This window comes from Lontra canadensis, unplaced genomic scaffold (assembly GCF_010015895.1).
Source record: "Lontra canadensis isolate GAN:19392208 unplaced genomic scaffold, GSC_riverotter_1.0 scaffold1, whole genome shotgun sequence".
NCBI lineage: Eukaryota > Metazoa > Chordata > Mammalia > Carnivora > Mustelidae > Lontra > Lontra canadensis.
In genome coordinates, this window is record NW_022630995.1 from 32,622,559 (window position 1) to 32,644,771 (window position 22,213).

Genomic DNA, 22,213 nt, shown 5'->3' on the forward strand with positions numbered 1-22,213 from the left:
TACCTCGCGGGGCCTCTGTTTACTCATCTGTAGAATGGGGTAAATGATTCTGCTACATTCTCTGGGCCCCTACTGGAAATTAATAAAATAATGTATAAGTCCGAGATCCCGTATGATCTTATGCTCCTGTGATCTGCATGAGCTCAAAGGTCAAGCGCTGGGTGTGGGCCGACCCGGAGAGGCGCACAACGCGAAGCGACCCTAGGTCAAATCCTTCAAGATGTTCTTTTCAAAAGGTCGGGGAGGATTTCCCGAGGGGTAGAACTGGCTGCAATACCTTCCCAAGGCACACACACCCCACTCCAACTACTCCCAGCCCCTCTGTGCAACCCCGAGAGTTTGGGGTCACGTAGGGGGCGCCAGGAGCTCATTTCCGAAGCTGAACCCCGCCCGCAACGGCAAAACCTCCAAGTCCGCACCTGGGGCTCCAAAGTCTCGCGCTGGCCGGGACCTCGCCCTGTTTACCCGCGCGCCCTCGGGATCCTGCTCTTCCCTTCCCTCCCCCCCGTCGGAGGCGCACACCCGGCGCGCGGACCCCTCGGGCGGCGGCGGCGCCGCCAGGCCCCGCCCCCGCCCCCATTATCATTAGCAGATATTACCCTAAACACTTGCTCTTTACCTCCTTTCTCCCTCCAGGCATTGGCGAGGCGGCCTGTCAATCAGCGCTCGGGCGGCAGCCCCCCGCGCGGGGGCTCAGCGATGCCAGCCTCAGCGACAGGCGGCAGTGGCGGCGGCGGCGGCGGCCCAGGCACAGGCACACACCCTCCCACACGCGCGCACTCGGGCAGAGCCGGCGGGCGGGAGGCGGAGGCACCCTCGGAGCCCGGCGCCCGGCGGGGAGGGGGCGTGCGACCGGGGACCGGCCCAGAGGCGCAGGATGGAGGAGGAGATGCAGCCGGCGGAGGAGGGGCCCAGCGTCCCCAAAATCTACAAGCAGCGCAGCCCCTACAGCGTCCTCAAGACGTTCCCCAGCAAGAGACCGGCGCTGGCCAAGCGCTACGACAGACCCACCCTGGTGGAGCTGCCGCACGTCCGGCCGCCGCCGCCCCCGCCGCCCTTCGCGCAGCACGCCGCCGTCTCCATCAGCAGCAGCGAGCCGCCGCCGCCGCCGCCGCAGCCGCAGCAGCAGTTCCAGGCGCAGAGCTCCTACCCCCCCGGGCCCGGCCGGGCCGCCGCCGCCGCCTCGTCGTCGTCTCCATCCTGCACGCCCGCCGCGTCCCAGGGCCACCTGAGGACTCCGGCGCCGCCGCCGGCGGCCCCCGCCGCCTCCTCATCCTCGTCCTTCGCCGCCGTCGTCAGGTATGGCCCGGGCCCGGCGGTCGCCACAGGCAGCAGCAGCGCGGGCAGCGACGGCGCCAGCCTGGAGCTCAGTGCAGGTACCGACCAACTCCTGGGCGCAACTTTCCTTCCCGCCCGGCTGCGGGGAGGGGTGGGGGCCCGGGAACCAGAAGCTGGGCATGGCGGACGCCGTTTCGCGCGCGCCGGGCCCGGCGGGAGGGGCGCGACGGGAGCCGGGCGAGCGCAGTCCCGGCTGAGAGAGTCGGGGCGTCGGAGCGCAGCCCCGAGGCCTCCACGCACCGGCGGCAACTTCTAGAGGATTCCGCGCCGCCGCCGCCGCGTGCGGAGCTTCCGACGGCGCGCGCGCCTCCTAACAGGTGGCTCGGCGCTCGGATCCGGCGTGGCGCCCAGGATGCGGGACGGTGGCGGTCCGCGGCCGGGGTCCGTCGGGGGAGGGGAGGCAGCCGCGGCGCGCCGGACACCCCAGGGTGGCGGCCGCGGCCGCTCGGGGCGAGGCAAGCGCTGCTCGGGCGGCGCTCGGGGACGCCCTTCCTTCACCCTCGGCGGCTGCACTTTTTCCTTCCACTTTCCCTTTACCTCTCTTCTCCTCTGGTTTTGCCTTCTCTTTCTCCTTCCTTTCCTTCCGATCCTCTTTTTCACCACCTCTTTGATGTACTCTTACTCTGCCGCGGTCCACTTGGCTGGCTCTGGGGCTTCCTTTTCTTCTTCTGTGCGCTTGTGTTTCCCGTGCGCGCGCGGTCCCTGCTCGGCGGCCCTCTTTCCCCACCCGCCCCGGAGTCCCGGCCCGTGGGGGCAAGAGAGCGGGCTCCTCTGCAGCGGCCAGGCGGCTGGACCTGGCGCTGGGCGCTGGCCCCTGCGGCGGACTTTAGGGAGAGGGACGTCCAGCCCCTCCCCCCCCCCGCCCCGGGGCACCCCCCCCCCGGGCGCTTGGGACCCGCCGCCCAAGCCTCCCCCCCCCGCCCCCCGCCAGGAGTGATGGGGCTGCACGGCGCCTCCGGGGCATCTGGGCCCCAGCTCTGACGAAATGCCTGGTGGGAGCGCCCACCCCAGGGCACAAGGTTCCTCTCCGCCGGGTGCCTTGCAGGAGCCCCCCTCGGAAAAGGCTGCTCTCCTTCGGGTTAGGCTCCGGGGAGGTGGGCTGGTAGAAAGGCCATAGCCTGGGGCCTGCGCCCAAGGGCACTCTGCGCTCCCTCGGGGCGCAGAGCCGCGTTTAGCTCGCTCCTGAGAACGAAAAGTTCCTGCTCTGGGCCTTTTATGGCATTTTAGAGCCCTCCAAATTCGTCATATCGGTGGATCCAAGCTATTGTCCTGATGAAAATATGAGCATTGTCTCTAAATGAGTTATAGATGCCTGAGCTAATGTTCTGTTGTTTGTCAATATTTTGACGCATGAAGGATTGGTTTTGAGAAAGAAAATCTAATTACAGGTAATAGTGAAGACTTGTTTTGTCACATCTCTCACTGATTTGGAGATGTTTGACGGCTTCGAGTGGGGTTCTTATGTAGGGGTGCTTATTGTTTGTGGGGTGGTTTGTTGTTGGGGGTTTTTCTGTCTTTTTTTTTTTCCCCAGTTGCTTTTGACCTGATATTGTGTTGTGTTTTTATATTATTGTTAGGCTACCCACCCACTTCCATTTTGTCCCTTATTACTCTTTTGTGTTCTCCCCTTTGAGTAAGGTTTGTGTTCTTTCTCTATTTGGACTCTTCTATTCATTCATGCCCATGTTTATTCCCTTGACCTGCTTTATCTTTGTTTTATATGGTGTTTCTCCCCGTTTGGGTTCTTTTCCCTTTTCCTATGTTTTGCCAATCCCTTTGCATAACCTTAGTTCCACCACGTTCACTGGGGGGTTTCCCCCCTTTTTATCTGCCTGCGAAGTCTTTAATCAACCTTTTGCTTCCTTTTATACACTATAAATCTGCCCCCTCGTTTCCATTTTTCATCCATAGTTTTAACCTGGCTTTTTCCTGCATTTCTCTTTTCTACACCAGCCACTTGCTGTCCTTGCCATGCTCCCTCCTGTTCTGACAGTGTCCTTGCTGTCTTTCATTCACAAGGAGTTTGTTTTTCCTTTTCACCTTGTTGTAAATGTTCTCTTTCAGTGTTTCTTCCTAGTTAATTTTGTCCTAGTTCATTTTGCCAGGTGGACATCTCAACGTCATTGCATCTAAAAGAGTGAAAGGGGGCTTTGTCTGATGCCCCATCAAACTCCCTATATTTTTTATTTCCTTTTATTCTCAAGGCTGCTGTTGCTGCTCCTTTTTTTTTTTTTTTGAGGTTATAGAGAGGTAAGCTTGATAGCACCAAGCACAGGATGCCATGTGCTTGTTGAAAAGATGGGAATTGGTTGGTAGGTTTCTTCCATGCAGTGAGGAAAATGGTCTGGCAGGGGAGAAAAAAAAAAAAGCCATGGTACTGGACATCATGAATTATGGTCCTAATATTAATCATTGATGGACAAAGCCATCTCTTAACAGGTACAGAGATGTGAGTGGCCATCAGAGGGACAGTCACCTGAAGAGCTGATTGGCTCTTTGAGGAACTAGTGGTTCCACTTTGAACCAATGAGCATGTGTGCACAGACTGACACCATTTAAGCATACTGGGGAGGGGGCTGGGGAGGTGGTAAGTTGCTTGTTGCACCCTCAAAAAAGTGTTTTGCAGCCTCTCCAGCTAGCTGGTAAACGGAAAATAGTCAAGACGTCCATGTGATGAATCGAGTCAGGGATAGAAGAGAGATAGCGGAGTGTCCAGAGTAAATGCAGGGAAAAGATGGAAAGGTTGAAGTGAATCTTATTTGCCATTAAGCGCCATAAACCATTGAGAGGAGAAATATGTGATTAAAAATAGATTTTTCAGCATTCTTATAAAATCTCATGAAGAGTATAATTTTCCTTAAAAGGGGTAATATACCATGGTTTTAAGAGCATATTTTTCCTCTGTGGGAGGCTTAGAGTTAAAACCCACGTAGATCTTGATATGCAGCCTAAATTTGGCATCAGGAAATGGGAAATTGCATCTTTAAGCAGAGTACAATCAAAAATGAATTACAATAAATCCTATATAATTGCATAGGTCATTCTCTTTAATGAGATTTTATTAACCTGACTGTCAAGCTTTTGAGTCAGGCAGATATTTTATCTTCTTCAACTGATAAAAGTGTCAGCTATAAACCACCATATAAATATTCATAAATCTACACATCTGTGGCAGCCTATCAGCATCATTCTTTTGGACATTAAAAGCATTCTAATTACTTTCTGTCTAGCAGAGCTGAAATGCTGCCTGTTATAGTATGTGCTTGGCAGGCATGATTGCTTTTGTTTGCCATCACAAATAGCAGCATCCTATTTTATATACCGATGGTCCAGAAAATATTCAGGGATTGACTGAGCAGGATGAATATTAGGAAGCACCATCTGGTTTTGATAGCACCGGGTATATTAACTCATCTGTTAATTTTTGACACATCATTGATTTATTTATTTAGAAAAATTGCATCCTGTTTTGCTGTGTTGATGTTTGCCATTATGAAAAGAAATTGGATGGCCTTTTTTAAAAAGACATAGTTCATTGATTTAAGACAAGGGTGATGCTCCCAAAGATGCTTTCATTTTCTAACTTCTATTTTCTATGCCATGAAGTCCTCTCTTCAGAAGTTATATTAATGTTTTAAGGAAATCCATCTATTTTGAACTAGCTGGAAATCCTTTTGGTAGATAAAACGTATGGATACGTGCTAGTAGATCACAAAAATTTTTTTCTGCTTCTGCATTTTTTATATTAATATATTTCACCCTTCGCTGGGCTAAAATCAAAAGGTTACCACTAATCTCGACTACTGTGATCGCCTTCATGGTAACAGAATACTCTTGGGTATAGGCTGTGATGGACAAATTCCATTCAAGGCTTTACTTACAAAGAAGGACATTAAAAAAAGGCGCCTGTGTTTGATTGCTGAGTTCCCATCCCTTATTCACTTATCAGATTTAGGATGGATTAAACCACTTAAATTTAGAAGAATTTCTAGAAGTGAATTTTTTAATTAAAAAAATAATCACGGATTCAGATTTTGGAATCAGACTAGGCACAATTTGCAACATGATATTATCCCAACAGATCGCACAGGAGAGCAAAATAAATTACAGGTGGTCACTTTACAGTGCTTCATGACTGTGATTTATTAACCTTTTGCAGTGTTTACTTTTAGAGAACTTAGGAATAAAGTAGGTAGTTTTAAAGCCCCTTTGTAAACTGTTGACTTTGTACTTCCTTGCCATTGCTTGCGTGGAGCATTCTGTAACTAGGGGGGAAAAGCAGTTAAAAAAAAATTCAAAATACATGTTCACACTTGGCTCAATTAAGAATCATGGGTCAGTGACCATTCGTTTGTGTTCGTATGAAAACAGAACTTTTCTCCATTTCTTAGCGTAATGGGCATTGCACAGTACTTGCATTTCTAATTATATTCTGTCTGGAAAGCTAAAGTATTGCTGGCTGCAATATGGAGTAAGTAGAAAGATGTGCTGTTTTCTGCCAAGTGTAATAGTAATATTTTTCATCATATTCTTCCACATATTGATGTGAAAACACTATTTCAATGTTTTAAGTTACCAAAAAGAAGAGAAATTCAACTTTAAGGCTTATGGTTGCTATTTTTGCATCTGTCAGCTCTCAGAACAAATTCAGAATGAAGCATTTTTAAAAAACTGAAGGCAAGAACTGTTTTTATGGTCGTAGCTACTCTCTGATATTCTGAGAGCACTTTAATACATTATCTTCATAATGTAGCATATTACATAATGATTTTTTTCTCAGCATATTACAAGTTTATCCTTCAATTAAAAAAAAACAAATCATGCTTATCCCCAAGTCAGGGTTTTTTTCCCCTTAAGATGTATACCCTAATGTGATTTATCAATATGATGAAAGCTACTGAGTGTGCTTTAGGACATGGAACAAATATATTCAAGCAATTCTATATAGGCGCTTCTATTTTAGCCTTTCTTTTCATATTTTGCTCCTTTCATCAAGGTTATGTTAGAAGTGTATAGGATGTAAATCATCCGGGTCTGTGCTGATTAAAATGCAAACAGTAAATACAACTTCAGGTCTGGAATGGGATTATAGGATTAAAATGAATGGAAACTGCTAGTGTGCTAGAATTGAAAATTCCCAATCAATATCATCCTTTGATTTTACTAATAAAAGAACAAAAACCCGGAAGTGAAAATGAGAATGCAACATCACCTTAAGTCTTCCCACTTGTATGGTTCAACCGTTTACTTTGTTTATTTGGTTTGGGTCAATGTAAAGAAATAACACCCACATATCTGAGGTCTTTCCCCCATTACTTTTTGGTTTAAATCATGGGCACAGTTCTTCCCTTCCACCTGGCAGGGGGCAGAGGCATCAATTCCAGCAAACATGCTGCCCATATCCACATCCCTTTTTCTCCCAGAGAGCGAGTGGACTTTATCCTTGCTGCGGCTTCAACGAAGTTCCCGTGCATCAATCAATTCTAGCCTGAAACTGTACCTGACATCTGGTTCTTTCTTCAGGACTCAAAAATCATTGTGTAAAAAACAGACCTGTACCTAATATTTGTGGGATTTAGGACAAGAGTGCAAATTCAGGCCTACATACCATATATCTAAATAATTAACTAACTGTTAAATAAAATATGTTCCATCCACCTATCCTGGTAAATACACCTTCTTAATGACCAGATTTGACTTTGGAGTTTTCAGCCAGCCCATGGCCTTCTCTCCCCACCCCCAGCTTCATCTTCCACTAGGAGGAACCTCACATACACAGGAATGGATGCCCCAGTCCAAACTTCCAGGCTCTGGCACCATGGTCTGTCTTTGGGAGAATGGCTCAGGGAAGAGTCCAACACAGGCCCTCGAAGCCGTTTGAGTAAGGAATTCCTGGATCTTGGGTACCTCACCATGGGGAGAGGGTGGGATGGAGGAGGACGGTTAGGGTAGGGGTCCCCCTACCTGTGTCTAAAGGTAGTATTGGTCCTAAGAGTGGGAAAGCACTGCACCAGGAAGAAAACAGCCTTGTGGACGTGCAGCCTGCCCAGAGTGTTCTAGCCACCCCAGCCAAGGATATATGAAATGCTCTAAAGTAAGACCTATTTATTTACAAGAGGCCCTGCATATAGTCAGTATATATTTTGCTGTCCCCATAGAAGCCCTCAAACATCTCACTATTTTTCATTTTTCAAGTTTATTCCCCCCCAAATACAGCTTGTCAACATGTTCAGAGATAACAAGTAGCTAGTTAAATTTCTATCGTAAATAGTTGCTGGCATCTAAAATCTGCAGTATTTTGTGGCCATTATTCTGGGTAGGGAGGAGAGGAGATGAGAGGCATCCACCACCTCGACGTAAGCCTTATAAAGCATCTCTCTGTTTTTATAAATAGTCCATTCTGGAAGGTGGTCTGGAAAGAAGGGAATGTACCTTGTGACATTTGCATTTGGGGCAAATTTTCAAGACCCTTAGACAACGCGAAAACATGTTTTCACAGTTTGAGGGGGTTTTGCTTGTTTTTCTAAACTGATGCTTTCCACTTGGTTTTTACTTTTCATTGATTGACAATTAATATGCTTTTGAATACATTTCTGTGAACTAACCATCACTCTCGACACATGCCATTTTAAGAGGCTTGACAGTCTAATGGAAGAGGCTCTAAGGAGAGACACTGCTGCTTTCCTCATGATACTTACACAGATTGGCCTAAACATGGTCCTTGACGAGAAATCCAAGTTCACAGATAAATGACAAGAAAGCATAGTGAACACAGATGTTGGCTAACACGGTTTTGCTTTCGGGCTTGTCATCGTTTGCCTTATAGGCCACTCTTTGTTTTACCTTAGATGTCTAGTGAGCTCTTCAAAAGGACTTATCTTTCTTCTCCATTTTGCATCTGGGAGCAACGTACTCGGCAGGGACCATATCAGCTGATTAATAGCAAGGGCATGAGGGCACTCCAGAAATAGAAGTAATGATTGCTGTAAGCCCTCCTATCAATGAGGAATTGAGTTGGCAGTGACTGGCTCGATTCATTAGAGTAAGGATATTAATGAAGCCAAAGGTGTGGGTTCAGACCTGTGCAGGCCAGTTAATGCCACAGCGATGGAAATCTCTATGTGGTGCCCAAAGTCACAGTCTTGCCATTTCCCAGAGGGAGGGGGTGGGGGAAACTCTTCAGGCACCCCTCTGGTTGCAGAATGACAGGAAGCTAATGCATCCTATCTCGTCCCCTTAGTTTGGGATGGAAAGTAGAAATACATATTTTTAACATTTTGAATGGTATGCTCAACGCTGAGGCCTTCACTTACCCCCTTCCCCTTGTCTTTGGCTATCCGTCTCTGATGTGTCTTTTCATGTGTTTCAGAGAGTCGAATGATCTTGGATGCCTTTGCCCAGCAATGCAGTCGAGTTCTTAGTCTCTTAAATTGTGGAGGAAAGCTTCTGGACTCCAACCATTCCCAATCCATGATTTCTTGCGTAAAGCAGGAAGGCTCGAGTTATACCGAAAGACAGGAGCAGTGTCCCATCGGGAAAGGGGTCCACAGTCAGACCTCTGATAATGTAGACGTAGACATGCAATATATGCAAAGGAAACAACAGACTTCTGCCTTTTTGAGGGTTTTCACTGACTCCCTACAAAATTACCTGCTCTCAGGGAGTTTCCCGACTCCAAACACCTCATCGGTCAGTGAGTACGGCCATCTGGCCGACGTGGATCCTCTGTCAACCTCCCCCGTGCACACACTAGGTGGCTGGACCTCCCCGGCGACCTCCGAATCCCACGGTCACCCATCCTCTTCCACACTGCCAGAGGAGGAGGAAGAGGAGGAAGAGGAAGGCTACTGTCCAAGGTGCCAGGAGCTGGAGCAGGAGGTTATTTCCCTGCAACAAGAAAATGAAGAACTCAGACGGAAATTGGAGAGCATCCCAGGTACCGTGCCGTTTTCCTTGCAAGCCACCTGTAGATCCTTCCTTTCCATTGTCTCAGCTCTGTGTGTGTGTGTGTGTGCGCGCGCAGGTGCGTGCATGCATGTGTAGGTATCTATTTTTCATTTTGGCCAGCAAGGGAGAAAAGTTGGGCAAAACAGGCACACGCATGGAGTGGCCTTCGCCTTCCAGTGCCAAATGGAAATTTCAGGATGAACTCCCAGCCTTGTCCTATCTATGTTTAAGTCGGTTGTAGGCCTGGAGACCACAGTCCTGTTCAAAGATGTCTCTAACCATGTAAAAGTGATTCCAGACTTGATCGGAGAATCCAGTAGGCCAAGTGCCATGAGCCTGGGTTTTCATCAAAAAGTGTTCCTCTCTTTTAAAAGCAGCTTTTGTATTTTTAAAGACTTCACTACATGTGTTTTATTAGTAGTAGAGAGTAAAGTGGAATGATTCTTTCAGAGGGGGGGATGTGAGGAGAACTAAACAAGTGGTCTCTTCTGTTCCGTTAATTTCTTGTCACTCTTGTTAAGTTTCAACAGGCATAGTCTCTTTTTAGCATGCAGGCTCCTCCTTAAAGTTAATAAGCAACTGTAAACTGAAAAGAATAGATTAAAGACAGACCGGTAATTAAGCTGATCCCACACTATTTGTGCCCCCTGGCGAAGCAGGCATTTCCTGCCTCTTAGAGACACTAGATCTGTGGAGTAGTAAAGTCATCTTTATGGCAAGATCTTCTCTGGGCTGCAGAGCCATTTTTTTTGCTATTTAAAGAGCGACCGATTTTGCTTATGTCTTCGAATTCATTTCCTATATGTCTGTGACTTAATAAAAGATGGTAAGATCATTAGCTAGAACGGTACCTTCAAAGCCTTTCCTTCATGCAGCCCATTGATAAAAAGTTTTAAGCATATATCCACCAATGGACACATTTATTGGTTAATTACATACATGTCCTACTTATACTAATATAGTGTGTTCAAAATAGGATGTATATAACACATTAAAATTTTTACATTAAAATTTTTAAGGCTGATATATAAATGTAAATAGAAAGTTTGTTCTTTTCCTGACTCAGTGTCTTTGAACCACCCAGTTTGGCAGCTGACTTAAAAAGAAGGAAATAGTGAAGACTACCACCCTCTTGTTTATTAGTACACATGCAAAACAAAAGCAAAAGCGAGCATTAAGAATTGCCAGATCAGAAATTTATTTTCCTTCCATCCCTTGATTTAAAAGCTTTCCCAAATGGACCAGAGTTTTGGTTCAGAATATTTCAGAATTAGATTTAGTGCGGTTGTGTTGTGGGGGAGAAGGAAGAGGTGAAGTTAATCCTTTCTCTCCCTTTGCACTTGAGCCCTGGGGTTAGATAAAAGGTCCCCGTCTTCCCATGCCAGGCAGAAAGCGACCGCAGGAGACATGGGTTGAACTCAGTGCAGTGGCCGCAGAACTCCACTGGGTTCGCCCAAGTCCAAGAGAGGGGGCCGGAGCTAACACTCTGTGGGAGTTTACAGCTCTCACAGTTCCACAAATTATAGTTAATTAACTTGGAGTTTTATCCCCAAAGGAGTATTTTCCATCTTGCTCCCCATCGTCCTCTTTCCCTGGGAGAGAAAATAGTGTTCTGGAGATCAGTGAATTCTAGATCCTTACTACATCAGCCGTTCAGAACTGTGGCTAAGAGTTTCACCGTGCGAGGACAGGTAACAGAATTGTCCAGAGTGGTAATGTCTAATTCCCAGTCCTGAATGCTTGTCCTCAGCAAATACCAAGTAAATTTGTGATTTAGTCCTCCTCCCATTTATCTGTACCAGGTGAAAAGTCTGTCATGGATAACTCCTTGCTGAGTAGCCACTAATCGACTGTCTCTGTTTCCCAGAAAGATGAAAATGCTGCAATTTCTTGAGCTTTCTAGGTGGTCCAATATTGAATGATACTTGTTGAAATTAGGCTGTGGTCACCACTGTTAGGGTAAACGGTCCAGCCCTGTTGAAAGCTCCCTCCTTAAACTTGAGTCAAAAGCCATTTCACATGGAGAACTATGATTTCAGTAAATAATCCATACTGAAACCCAGCTATATGAATGAAAATCAGTTTGTCTGGGTGCCTGGGTGGCTCAGTGGGCTGTGTCTGCCTTCAGCTCAGGGTCTCAGGATTGAGCCCCAAGTTGGATTCCCTGTTCAGTGGAGAGCCTGCTTCTCCCTCTCTCTCTGCCCCTCTCCCCACTCATGCTCTCCCTCAAATAAAATCTTTATGAAAAAAAGAAAAAACATTGGGGAGGGCATGTGCTATGGTGAGTGCTGTGAAGTGTGTAAACCTGGCGATTCACAGACCTGTACCCCTGGGGCTAAAAATACATTATATGTTTATTAAAAAATTAAAAATAAAAATAAGCTAAAAAAAAAAAAAAGAAAAGAAAATCGGTTTGTCAGTTATGAATAGAAAAAAAGTAGCATAAAATTCAAGAAAGATTTACTTATTTAAGGAGTACATGGGTGGCTCAGTTAGTAAAGCCTCTGACTCTTGATTGTGGCTCAGGTCATGATCTCAGGGTCGTGAGATCGAGCCCTATGTCAGGCTCCAGTTGCTTAAGATGATCTCCCTCTGTCCCTCCTTCCCTTCCCTGTGTATACACACGCTCTCACTCTTTAAAAAAAAAAAAAGTGATTACTTAACGCATGTACTCATTACATAGGGACGCCTTAGCATTAGACATTCAGTCAAACATGTTGCTTACAACGAAAACCTGAAGCAAAAGAAGGCATCACTGTCCCCTTCCCCATACTGCTCAACCTCTGTCTTTGGCTAAACAACAGACCAGATTGTGGGTGATCACCTATGAATACACCTTTCACTCCATTAATTATGAATTTTGGGGAAGGGGACCGTTATTTATAGACAGCCATTTGAAGAAAAGTGCAGCAAGTAATAAAGTAGATAAAGTAGTAAAGAAGAGAGGTTCAAAGTAAAAAGCCATCTGGTTTTATATGTTACAGGAGTACTTTGCAATCAGTAGTTCTCCTGGATAATTTGGGATGCATTTTCTCTAATCATTGTCGGGGTTTCCCAGCAGTTCCAGTAGGCCTCTGTTATTCTAAAAGCCAGTGCATTCCCAGGGAAGGACCGGGTACCTGGGTAGAAACTACCCGTATATTGTGGGATGGCTCTCCTTACAGCCAAGCAGGATGGATGAGTACAAAGGAGAAAGTAGCATTCAGAGGAAATAGGGTTAACAAAAAGGTAGGGACGCCTGCCCCAGGTCAGAGCTAGGACACTGATTTTAGTCCCTTCTCGGCTGCTCCTGAGTTGTGCTGTTGAATGACTTTGAGATTCCTGGTTTCTTAATTTTTTATTTTTTTCCTGAAATAAGCATTCATACCTGGCAGCAGTTCTGGAAGTGGGACTTCAAGTGAGCCTATTAGAATATTGGGGGAAATTAGCTCCCTAGGCAGCTATGAAAGGGGACAGGAAAGTGCCGAGAAGAAAGAGGTTGGGGAAGGTGCTCTTCCCCTACCACCTGACCGGGCCTGGGTTGCTGTATCCTGTGTCAAGGAGTCAGCAAAGACTTGTTGATTGTCAACCACATGCAAGCAAGGGCTCCTGGAGAAGAGTCGTCTGACTTCCCGCCCCCAGTGACTTGCCCATGTGGGCGGTTAAATATTGTCTCCTCAGGGAGGAGCCTCAGCCCCCACTCTTCGGTTTACATTATCACACCAGAAGTCAGAGAGTCCGTTGAAAAGTTAAAATTTTTTAGAAAAAAGTGAAGGTAAGTTAAAAGCAAAAAGCCACAGGGACACTTGGGTGGCTCGGTCAGTTAAGTGTCTGCATTTGGCTCAGGTCGTGATCTCAGGGTCCTGGGATGGAGTCCCATGTTGGTTCCCTACTCAGTGGGGGGGCCTGCTCTCTCTCCCTCTGCCCCTCACCTTGCTTGTACCCTCCTTGTGCGCTCTCTGTCCCTCTCTCTCTCACTGTCAAATAAATAAAATCTTTAAAAAAAATAAAAAAGTAAAAAGCCACAGAAGGAAATGATATTTGGATCAGGAATACGAAAAGCTGAGACATTATTGAAAGAAGGAAGATGTTGGGGAACTGTCTCCCCAGAGAAGGTGGCAGGTTAGGGTGAGCGCACTGGTTTAGAAAGCTTGTGGTCAGCACAAGGTGAGCTCCCGAGGGAGGGTGGATGTTAAATACCGTACATCATCTCATTTAAGATTCCACTGAATGCAAGATGCACCAGTATTCTGTATTCCACTAAGAAGGAAAAAAAATACTGCAAATCATAATTGCCCCTTAGAATTCTCTTTGAACAAGCAAATATGAAAAAATGTGGGTCTTAGAATCATAAAATATGGTAATTTTAGAAAATAGCTTCCAAAGTAAAATAATTACGACATGTTAAAAATACCTTGAGACGTTCTAAGTGCCAAATATACAGGAATATACTACTGACATCATTAAAGGACTTCCTACTTTATAAAAAGCACATTTAGGATTATCTCAATTTATCTTTACCTCTCCCAACAAATATTAACTTTCCCACTTTATGGACAAAGAGGTTGAAATCAGGACAGGAAAAGCCTGGGGCAGAGCTAGAGTTATAATCCAAGCCTTTCGACTCTAGATCTAGTTTATTACCCTTTTCACCCGAAAAATACGGTCGATTCGCACACTTCATTGTAGTTACTTTCTATAAAGTCACTGTCGACACTGAATTAACGAATCCCGAAGCATCACCCCTCGGGGAAATACGGAGCTGGGTTTCTAAGGACCTCTGGTCACATTTTTATCAACAGATCGATGCATATTTATGTATGTTTTTGTTTAAAGAGACCTAATTTAATAGCATTGTCGGAATAACACAACTCACAGCCAGCCGCACTGTATCCTGCTGTGAATGAGGCTTACCTGACACGTGTTTTCTCCCTGAGGCTCCTCTTGGCCTTCCTGCACACAGGTCCACCAGACAGCCCTCCAGCTCTGCGCTCGGGGTCCCTTTTAAATGGCGAGCTCACCAACGAAAAGCCCACAAATATGAAAAACGTGGTACACGGAGAGATCATTTGCTACAGCGCAAGAGCTGAAACAGGCAGGGAGTTCCCTTGTCCAACCTCAGCTGGGAGAGTGCGCATCGGGCCACCGGGGTTTTCGGTGACCCGCAGGTGCCTGCCAGAGTCCCACATGCGTGCGTGGGCACAAAACTTACAAATACATGGTAGCAAGCTGGCCAGCTGGAAAGCGTGGATCATGAGGATGGACTACTAACTTGAGGGTACAAACCAGAAAACTCACCTTGGATTAGGCAGCTCTGATCATATTAGTCCACAGTTGTCATTTCCTAAGAAGATTTTAAAAAGATAAACCAGGAATGCCAGGTTTTTGGATAACTAATTTTGCAACAGCTAAAAGCCTGGAGTGAAAGTAGCTTGGCCATGCTGGGGCCCTCTCTCCAGCCCCCCACTCACACGCATCCACGAGGGCTTGTGCAAAAAACATTCAGGGCAGCTTTGGGTCCACAGAAGCGTGGGGATTCTAAGGAGAAGGAAGACCCATGAGTGTATTCTGAGTAAGAACCTGGAGCAAATGATAGGAACAGAGGAGTACAGGATTGAGTTCTCTTCATTAGAAATCGGTAGAAGTCATCACAACTCTTGCTATGGCCATGAGATGGAGGGAGACAGAGCTATGAATGGGGAAAGAGAATGGGTTTGGAGTCAAACCTGGGTTTGGATTTCTGCTATTCGCTCCCTATGGTTCTTGGCAACTCCCTTAACCATTCTGAGCCTCAGTTTCTTCTTTCTGTACCATGAGGTTAATAATACTGTTGGAATGTTGGAAGTATTACCTTCACTAACTAGCAACTGAGGGTCTCCCAGATCTACCAGTAAGTTCAACAAACAGTAACTTTACGGGAGTGAGAGAAACTGTCCTGCACCCAGTAATATGGAAATCTTAAGTGGTGTCCTTCGATTTTAAGTAGTAGTCTTGCCGTGTGAAGAGGTCAGCACGCAGCCAGTTACCCAGGTTAGCAACCTCAGATGCACCTGTCACACTTAACGTCATGTCAGCCTCCTTCTGGACTCCGCCTCTCAGATGCCCATCACTTTGGGTTCCTCCTCTCCCCACTCTTTTCATCCAGGCCTATCTCAGCATGGACATGTGCAGTAGCCACTCACCTCCTCAGACTCCAGTGTCTCCCCTGCTGAAAAGCCCCAGATCATCCGTGGCTGACAAGCCTCTACAGGTTTCATATGGTCTGTAAATTCCAGCACCCATTATGACACCTGGGGTCCTTCGCTTCGTGATTCTTTTCCTGTCTGTTTTTGGAGACTCGACTCCCAGTTCCCACTGTATGCCAAGCATTCCAACCCCAGTGGACAACTGGGGATTCCTGAGCAGCATCACACTGGCTTCTGGTCTTCTCTTACTCTTGCTGTTCCTCCCCACTTAAGGACATAATCTCCTTCTCCCCACTTGAAAAACTCCTACTCATCCTTCAGGACCCAATTGAGGTGACTGTCACCTCTGTAACAAATTCTTCCCCCAGTTCCCAGGCAGAATTAACCACTTCCCATAGTACCTCATGCATACTTCTGTGAGAGTCCGTGTTGGGGGAGATTTTTACTCTTTCTGTTTCTCCCGGGTGTCCTGATAGGAGGAAAGGCAGGCTGTATAAGCTCGAGGACAGAGAGGACACATCAGCTGTGTGTCCCAAATCTGAGCCCAGTGTCAGGCCTGTTGTGGCATCTCCACAGGTCAGTGAAATTCCACAGAAACGAGACATTGTCCTAAGCAGAAGCCTAACCGTGCCTCTGTAAGGCTGAGGACTACTGAAAGCTTATGGTTTATTTCTACATTGTTACGGTTCAAGAGCTTAGACTTTACAGACACTACGTGAAAAGGACACTTAAAGATGATACAAGCGCATAGATGGCATGGTAAATAATTTCAGAGGACGGTAAATAATTTCAGTCTCCCTCTAAAATCATAGATATGGTGTATTTTGTAAAAACAGTGATATAGCAAAGTAGAGTAATTAATGCTATGAGAAGCCCTGATCAAGATTTTAATGTGATGATCTGCAGTGAAAATTAGATTCTCAATACCCAAGCATCCTTCATGTGGGAAAACACAGAATTGGAGCAGATTTCCTGGGAAGAACTTTCTAGTTTTTACTTTCTAGTCTAACAACAAAGTCCGTTAAGTGACCTCCAAGGAATTCACTAGGCTCCTACTCATAAAATGAGACCAGCCTACATTGGGCACTCTTTACTGGGCACTTTCTGCTTTACAATAACTATATACAGTGGGTAATTATCCCCATTTTACAGATGAGGTAACAGAGGCTGAGTAACTTGCCCAGAATCAGACAGTTCCTAGTGCCAGAGGAAGTACATTAAGGAGAAAAAAGTACCCAAGAATTACTTTAGGACCCATTTCCACGTCTTTTTGTCCGCTAAGTGATATTTACTGCCTGAGAATGTGTCGAAAACCCTGTCTGTGTGGCTTTAATGACCTGAACCCTGACTATGATGCCATCAAGCCATCCAGGCTAGGGGGCCCATCTGTTTCTGAGAGTCGCGCATTCATCTAGATATCTTAGATACCCAGTAGAGCATTTGTAACCCATTTCTCTCAGGTTTTATTGACACCAAGGGTCTTCCTAACTTGCTTTTTTCCTCCCAGTCATTTTGCTCTTCCCAAGATTCTCTGGTATGTGTTCTAAAATGCTATTACGGGGTGGGCAGGTGGCAGAAATTGTAATTATTGATATCAGGATTGATACTAGGAACATTTGAGGTACCTTTCTGTTCTCCTTTCCCTTTAATAGAAGTTTTTACAGTTTTTGGTTCGTCGGGTATTGTCTCATTAAACCTGCTAGGTGTATCTGCCTTTCCTTTGCAGAGTGCGTAAGTGAGTAGATGAAACCCACCCACTGGGCCTGAGGTAGTAGCTTCTGCATCAGCAAGAGTGACGTGCTTAATATTCAGAATGAGCATGAGGACACAGTTAGATGGGAAGGCATCTGGGGCATAATCAGCTCCTTGAGGATCCTGCTGCTCCTTTGCTGGAAGCCCTGACCTCACCATCTCATCCCTTGAAAGCCAAAGGCGCAGTGTCTGCCCTGGACTGCAGGAATCCTGCCTGAAGCACAGGCCCCTTGCTCCTCATCTCCGGGGATCCCTGAGTCCACTGGGAAAGTCCACAGCATGTGCACGGAGCCACGGGCTGACAGGACAGCAGGGCAAGAGGACAGGAGGTTTTCCATTATTTTCTTCTCAGTGCCCAGGGCTTCTCCCAGAAGGCAGCACGGTGTAGCTGTGGGTCAGGGTACTATCTTTCCTTCCACTTCCTTCCCTCTTGAGTAAACACCCCTATCTCTACTTTCCATACTGACTTTATTTTTCTTTTCATCAGAAAGGTTTCATTTGATTCTGCAGCTTCCCATGTAAAAATCTGGGCAGCCCTCCAGAGAGCCACAGTAGGGAGTGACGCTCCAAATCTGTCACTGCAGGGACATGCTCCAGCCCTGGCCTGGGCAGGGCCTGGAGGCCTCTGCCTTGTGGGGATCAGAGCCAGGGGTGGGGGGCCCAAAGGGGTGGTGACTCAGAGGCCCCAGCGCTGTGCCCAGTGGCTGTTTCTGTTTTGTAACTGGCTAACTATGAGCTTTGTCTTGGCCTCCTGGCCTTTAGCCTTGTGCCCGGAGAGCACCCTACAGGACCCACTTGCCCCTACCGCAAGTAAATGCGCACAAAATTCCGTTTTCTTCCAACATTTGAATCAGCTGGCCTTGCTCATAGCTTAGCACTGCTGCCTAAACACTGGGAGTGTAGAGAATGGGAGAGCTGGCCTCCAGGCCTTTCCAGGGCTATACAGACAGCACTGAAGGTAATGTATGCCAAAGGAAGGGGAGGCAGCAATTACATCAACATTCTTCAGTCAGCTTTTAAATTACAATTATACATGCCCCCTGTAGAAACTTTTTGGTGGTTTTAGCTACCCTAATCCTATTAGATTGGTGGTAATAGCTACCCTAATCCTATTCCTAAAATGTGATCATTGTCAATTATTATTATTAACACTTTGATCTATTTCTTTCTAATCTTTTTAGGTATATAATTATTTGTAACATGGTTGAGGTCATGTTGAATATTCAGTTTTGTAAGCATTTTAGTGCTTCATTTAAACATTTTCTTCATAAAATTCTTTTTTTAAGATTTATTTGAGGGAGCGTGTGTGTGCATGCAAGCAAGGGCAGGGGGAGAGGGAGGGAGAGAATCTCCACGCTCCCGCTGAGCTCGGAGCCTGACGCGGAGCTCGATCTAAGGCCCCTGAGATCATGACCTGAGCTTGAAACCAAGAGTTGGCACTTAACTGGCTGAGCCACCCAGGGACCCCTTCATAAACATCATCATGACTATAAAATATGGGGGTAAGGGGTCAAAAGATGTTTCATTCAAATGCTCATCAGTCAGCGAGTTATTTGCAAATTTTACTAAAACTTCCAAATTAAATCCAAAGTAATACCTTGCCCATGTCACTTGGCAAACATTGGCATGTGGACAGCTGCGTTTGGTTCCCACCACAAACCGTGAAGGACAAAGTGCTGCTGTTGGGAACCTCACACGCAGCCCCAGGGGCGGGACACCAGACACAGAAGTTTCCTGGGGTCCCACAAGCCACAGAGTGAACGAAAACCCAGAACTCAAGCAGCAGACAGTTTCGTGTCTCCATTAGCTTCTCAGGACCCCTGCTTTTCCCTATAGTTAATGCCATTAACGGAAGAGTCATTCTTTCCCGCTGTGGTGTCAGTAAAATGGGTTAGACTTTTTTTTTCTTTCTTTTTTTTTTTTTTTAATTTAAGTGATTAATTAACATATATTTGTTTCAGGGGTATGGATCTGTGATTCATCAGTCTAATATAACACCCACTGCTCATTACATCACAGGCGCCCTTCTTAATGCCCATCACCCAGTCACCCCTCGCCACCTCCCTTCCAGCAGCCCTCAGTTTGTTTCCTAAGATTAAGAGTCTCTTGATTTGTCTCCCTCTCTGGTTTCGTCTTGTTTCATTTTTTCGTCTCTTCCCCTATGCTCCTGTTTTGTTTATTAAATTCCTCATATCAGCAAGATCCTATGATACTTACCTTTCTCTGATTGACTTCTTTCACTTCGCATAATACCCTCTAGTTCCATCCACGTTGTTGCAAACAGCAAGATTTCATTCTCTTTTATGGCTGAAAGTATTGCATTGTATATTGTGGTGTGTACCACATCATCTTTGTCCATTCATCTGTCGATGGACATATACGTCCTTCCCATAGTTTGGTTATTGTGGACATTGCTGCTGTAAGCATAGGGGTGCACGTTCCTCTTCAGATCCCTACATTTGTATCCTTGGGGTAAATGGGGGTTAAACTTTTAAAACGCTGGTGAAATTAGAGGTACTTGACAGGTTTTATTGAACTTTGCTTTGACAAAAGGCCTACTCCAAACTGATAATATGTATGCATGACTTCTTTTCATTGACTTTCTGTTTGAAGACTTACAGTTTGAAGACTGTATTCAAGGACTGTAAGACACAGGTCCAAAAGGATGGTTATGTAAGAAAATACTTTTTTTTTTGACAAAAAGAAAAAATTCCTAAGCTGCTTATACTCGGTGTCATTCATATTCTTCAAAGGGATGTTGATGTACGTTTTGATTGGTTATGTTACAGTGTGATGACACCTAAAAAATCCAGCTTTTTAACAGTGTGGACAAGGATGGTAACCTCTGTTTACTATCTTTAAAAAAAAAAAAAAGAAGTGAGAAAAAATGCAGAAGGCAGTGATACTTTAAATTTGGGGTTTAGATTAAATATTTGTTATTTTCTGTAATGTGACAAAAACAGTCTAAGAAAATCCACAGCTGAGACAGGTAGTGGCAATTATTCCCGTGAATTAGTTATTAACTAAGCTACCAAGACCTTTAAAAGCAATTAGTTAATACTGCTCCTGAAAGGGCTCTAATAGAAATCTCAAGATGTAGGAATTGTTTATGCAGTGGTACAAAAAATGTCAGGGTTCCATGTTGGGTTAATACCTGTTCAGTTTTATTGTAATTATTCTATGAATCTATGAGATTGAGCTTCAGAAAATTAGTGCAACAGTTAACGAAAGATACCATAACTGAATCTGCACGTGGGAACCCCGGGCAGCTGTGTCCACGTAGGGAAGCAGATTTACAGCACAGGGCCCTCCTGCTTACTGCAGAGCTAGGAGTGAATCCATCCTTAAAAATGTGTATTGTATTATTGATTTAAAACTAGTGAAACATTAGTTTGCAGTACCTTGATTTTAAAAAGCATCACTGGATGCTAATGTTACAACTTGAGTCGAAGAAAACAAGAGAATGTCTCTTCTGTGAGTGGTTGTTGACCCAAATTCATCTCAGAGTGACTGTGACCTAAAAGTGTTCGGTGGGGGGTACCTGGGTGGCTCAGTTGGTTAAGCAACTGCCTTCAGCTCAGGTCATGATCCCAGAGTCCCAGGATCGAGTCCCACATCGGGCTCCCAGCTCCAAGGGGAGTCCGCTTCTCCCTCTGACCTTCTCGCCTCTCATGTTCTCTCTTACTGTCACTCTCTCAAATAAATAAATAAAATCTTAAAAAAAAAGAAAAAAGTTTTTAGTGAATTGTGCTGAGCCCTAAAAATTCTCCCCAAACCGTAGCATCTGTTCTGTATTTACAAACTGAAATAACTACGGATGTCAAAAGAAAGAAGATTCCATTTCCTTTAGAAAATAATCTTTTTTTTTTTTTTTTAGAAGTTTGCATCAAAACTCTTTTTAAATCTCAAAGCCTCTCATTTTCTTGTCACAGGATAGCTCCTGTGTAATTCTCGCCCTTTCTTGCCCTCAGTGCCCTGCCAGACCGTTCTGGATTACCTGAAGACCGTGCTACAGCACCACAACCAGCTCCTGGTCCCGCAGCCCGCCGAGCAGCCCACCGAGGTAGGTGTCGGGCAAAAAAGGGAGATGTGAGTCTCTCCAAGTTTCCTTAAGACGAGCTTCTTGATAGCGTACAGGGTCCACCCGAGCACGTTGGCTAGTGAGACACAGTGTTGGCTCCCTGAGGTTTGGGGTTCTTAGTACCAGTGGGGGAAGAGCGCGCACGTACCCAAACTCCCCAAGATTGAACGCTGTACGCGGACGGGGGCGGGGGGGTGGCGCATAAAGAAACAGCAGTTCGAGCAGTGGAGGCCAGTCTGGAGGCTTGCTTTCAGGAAAGGCTGAAATGGAGATACCAAGCTGCCCTTCTCTGGCAGAGCCAATGTTCCAGAAAGTGCCTTGCTCTCGGGCACCTCCCACACTGAGTGGGCTCCTCGAGTGTTAGGTGGATGTCTTCCAGACACTGGGCTCTAGAACATTTCTTCCTCTGGACCTCGATAGAAGCAACTGCAGTCTCTTCCAAAGTGCAGGAGCGATGACCCGTTCTGCTGAGAGCGGTAGGTCAGTGGAAACATGGTACATTCCTACAAGATTCTCAAGGCTCGGTTTTGAATATGTGTTACTTTCATCTTACAAATTTCAGAACCTAAAGCCAGTGAAAGAAGGAATTGCCGGGGTTAGAAACATCTTGGACTGATAACAGTAGATAAGTTCTTTTCTCGTAGTTAAGTTTCCCTCCCTCGGCAAGGTGAGTTGTTCATGCTGGTGACGGCAGGCCGTGGACCCTCTCTCTTACCTCATCATCACATAGCCTTCCACACTCCATGTCTATTAAAATCATCTCAAGGCTCCATCCTCGTGCGTACCATTTCATAGATCCAGCAGCAAACCTACTCTTCCCACCCTGACCCCATGCCTCCCCTGCTGGAGAAGTATGAGCACACGCTCCTTTCCACATTTCTGCATGTAAGAGAGACCAGGGGATGGAAAGGCAGGAGCCAATCTGGTATGC

General features: G+C 46.0%; 1 protein-coding gene across 2 annotated transcripts in view; it reads left to right on the forward strand.

Moving 5' to 3' along the window:
• The first annotated feature begins 775 nt into the window (after positions 1-775).
• BEND4 (BEN domain containing 4) overlaps positions 776-22,213 on the forward strand; it is a 30,585-nt gene continuing 9,147 nt past the window's right edge. Inside the window, exons 1-4 of one of the 2 annotated variants that reach the window (XM_032852636.1) lie at positions 776-1,376; positions 7,082-7,219; positions 8,708-9,274; positions 21,173-21,264. In XM_032852636.1, the coding sequence (XP_032708527.1) occupies positions 878-1,376; positions 7,082-7,219; positions 8,708-9,274; positions 21,173-21,264 (1,296 nt within the window). In that variant the 5' untranslated portion in view covers positions 776-877. The remainder of the gene's footprint in view (positions 1,377-7,081; positions 7,220-8,707; positions 9,275-21,172; positions 21,265-22,213) is intronic. The other variant, XM_032852638.1, reaches the window with a different exon arrangement.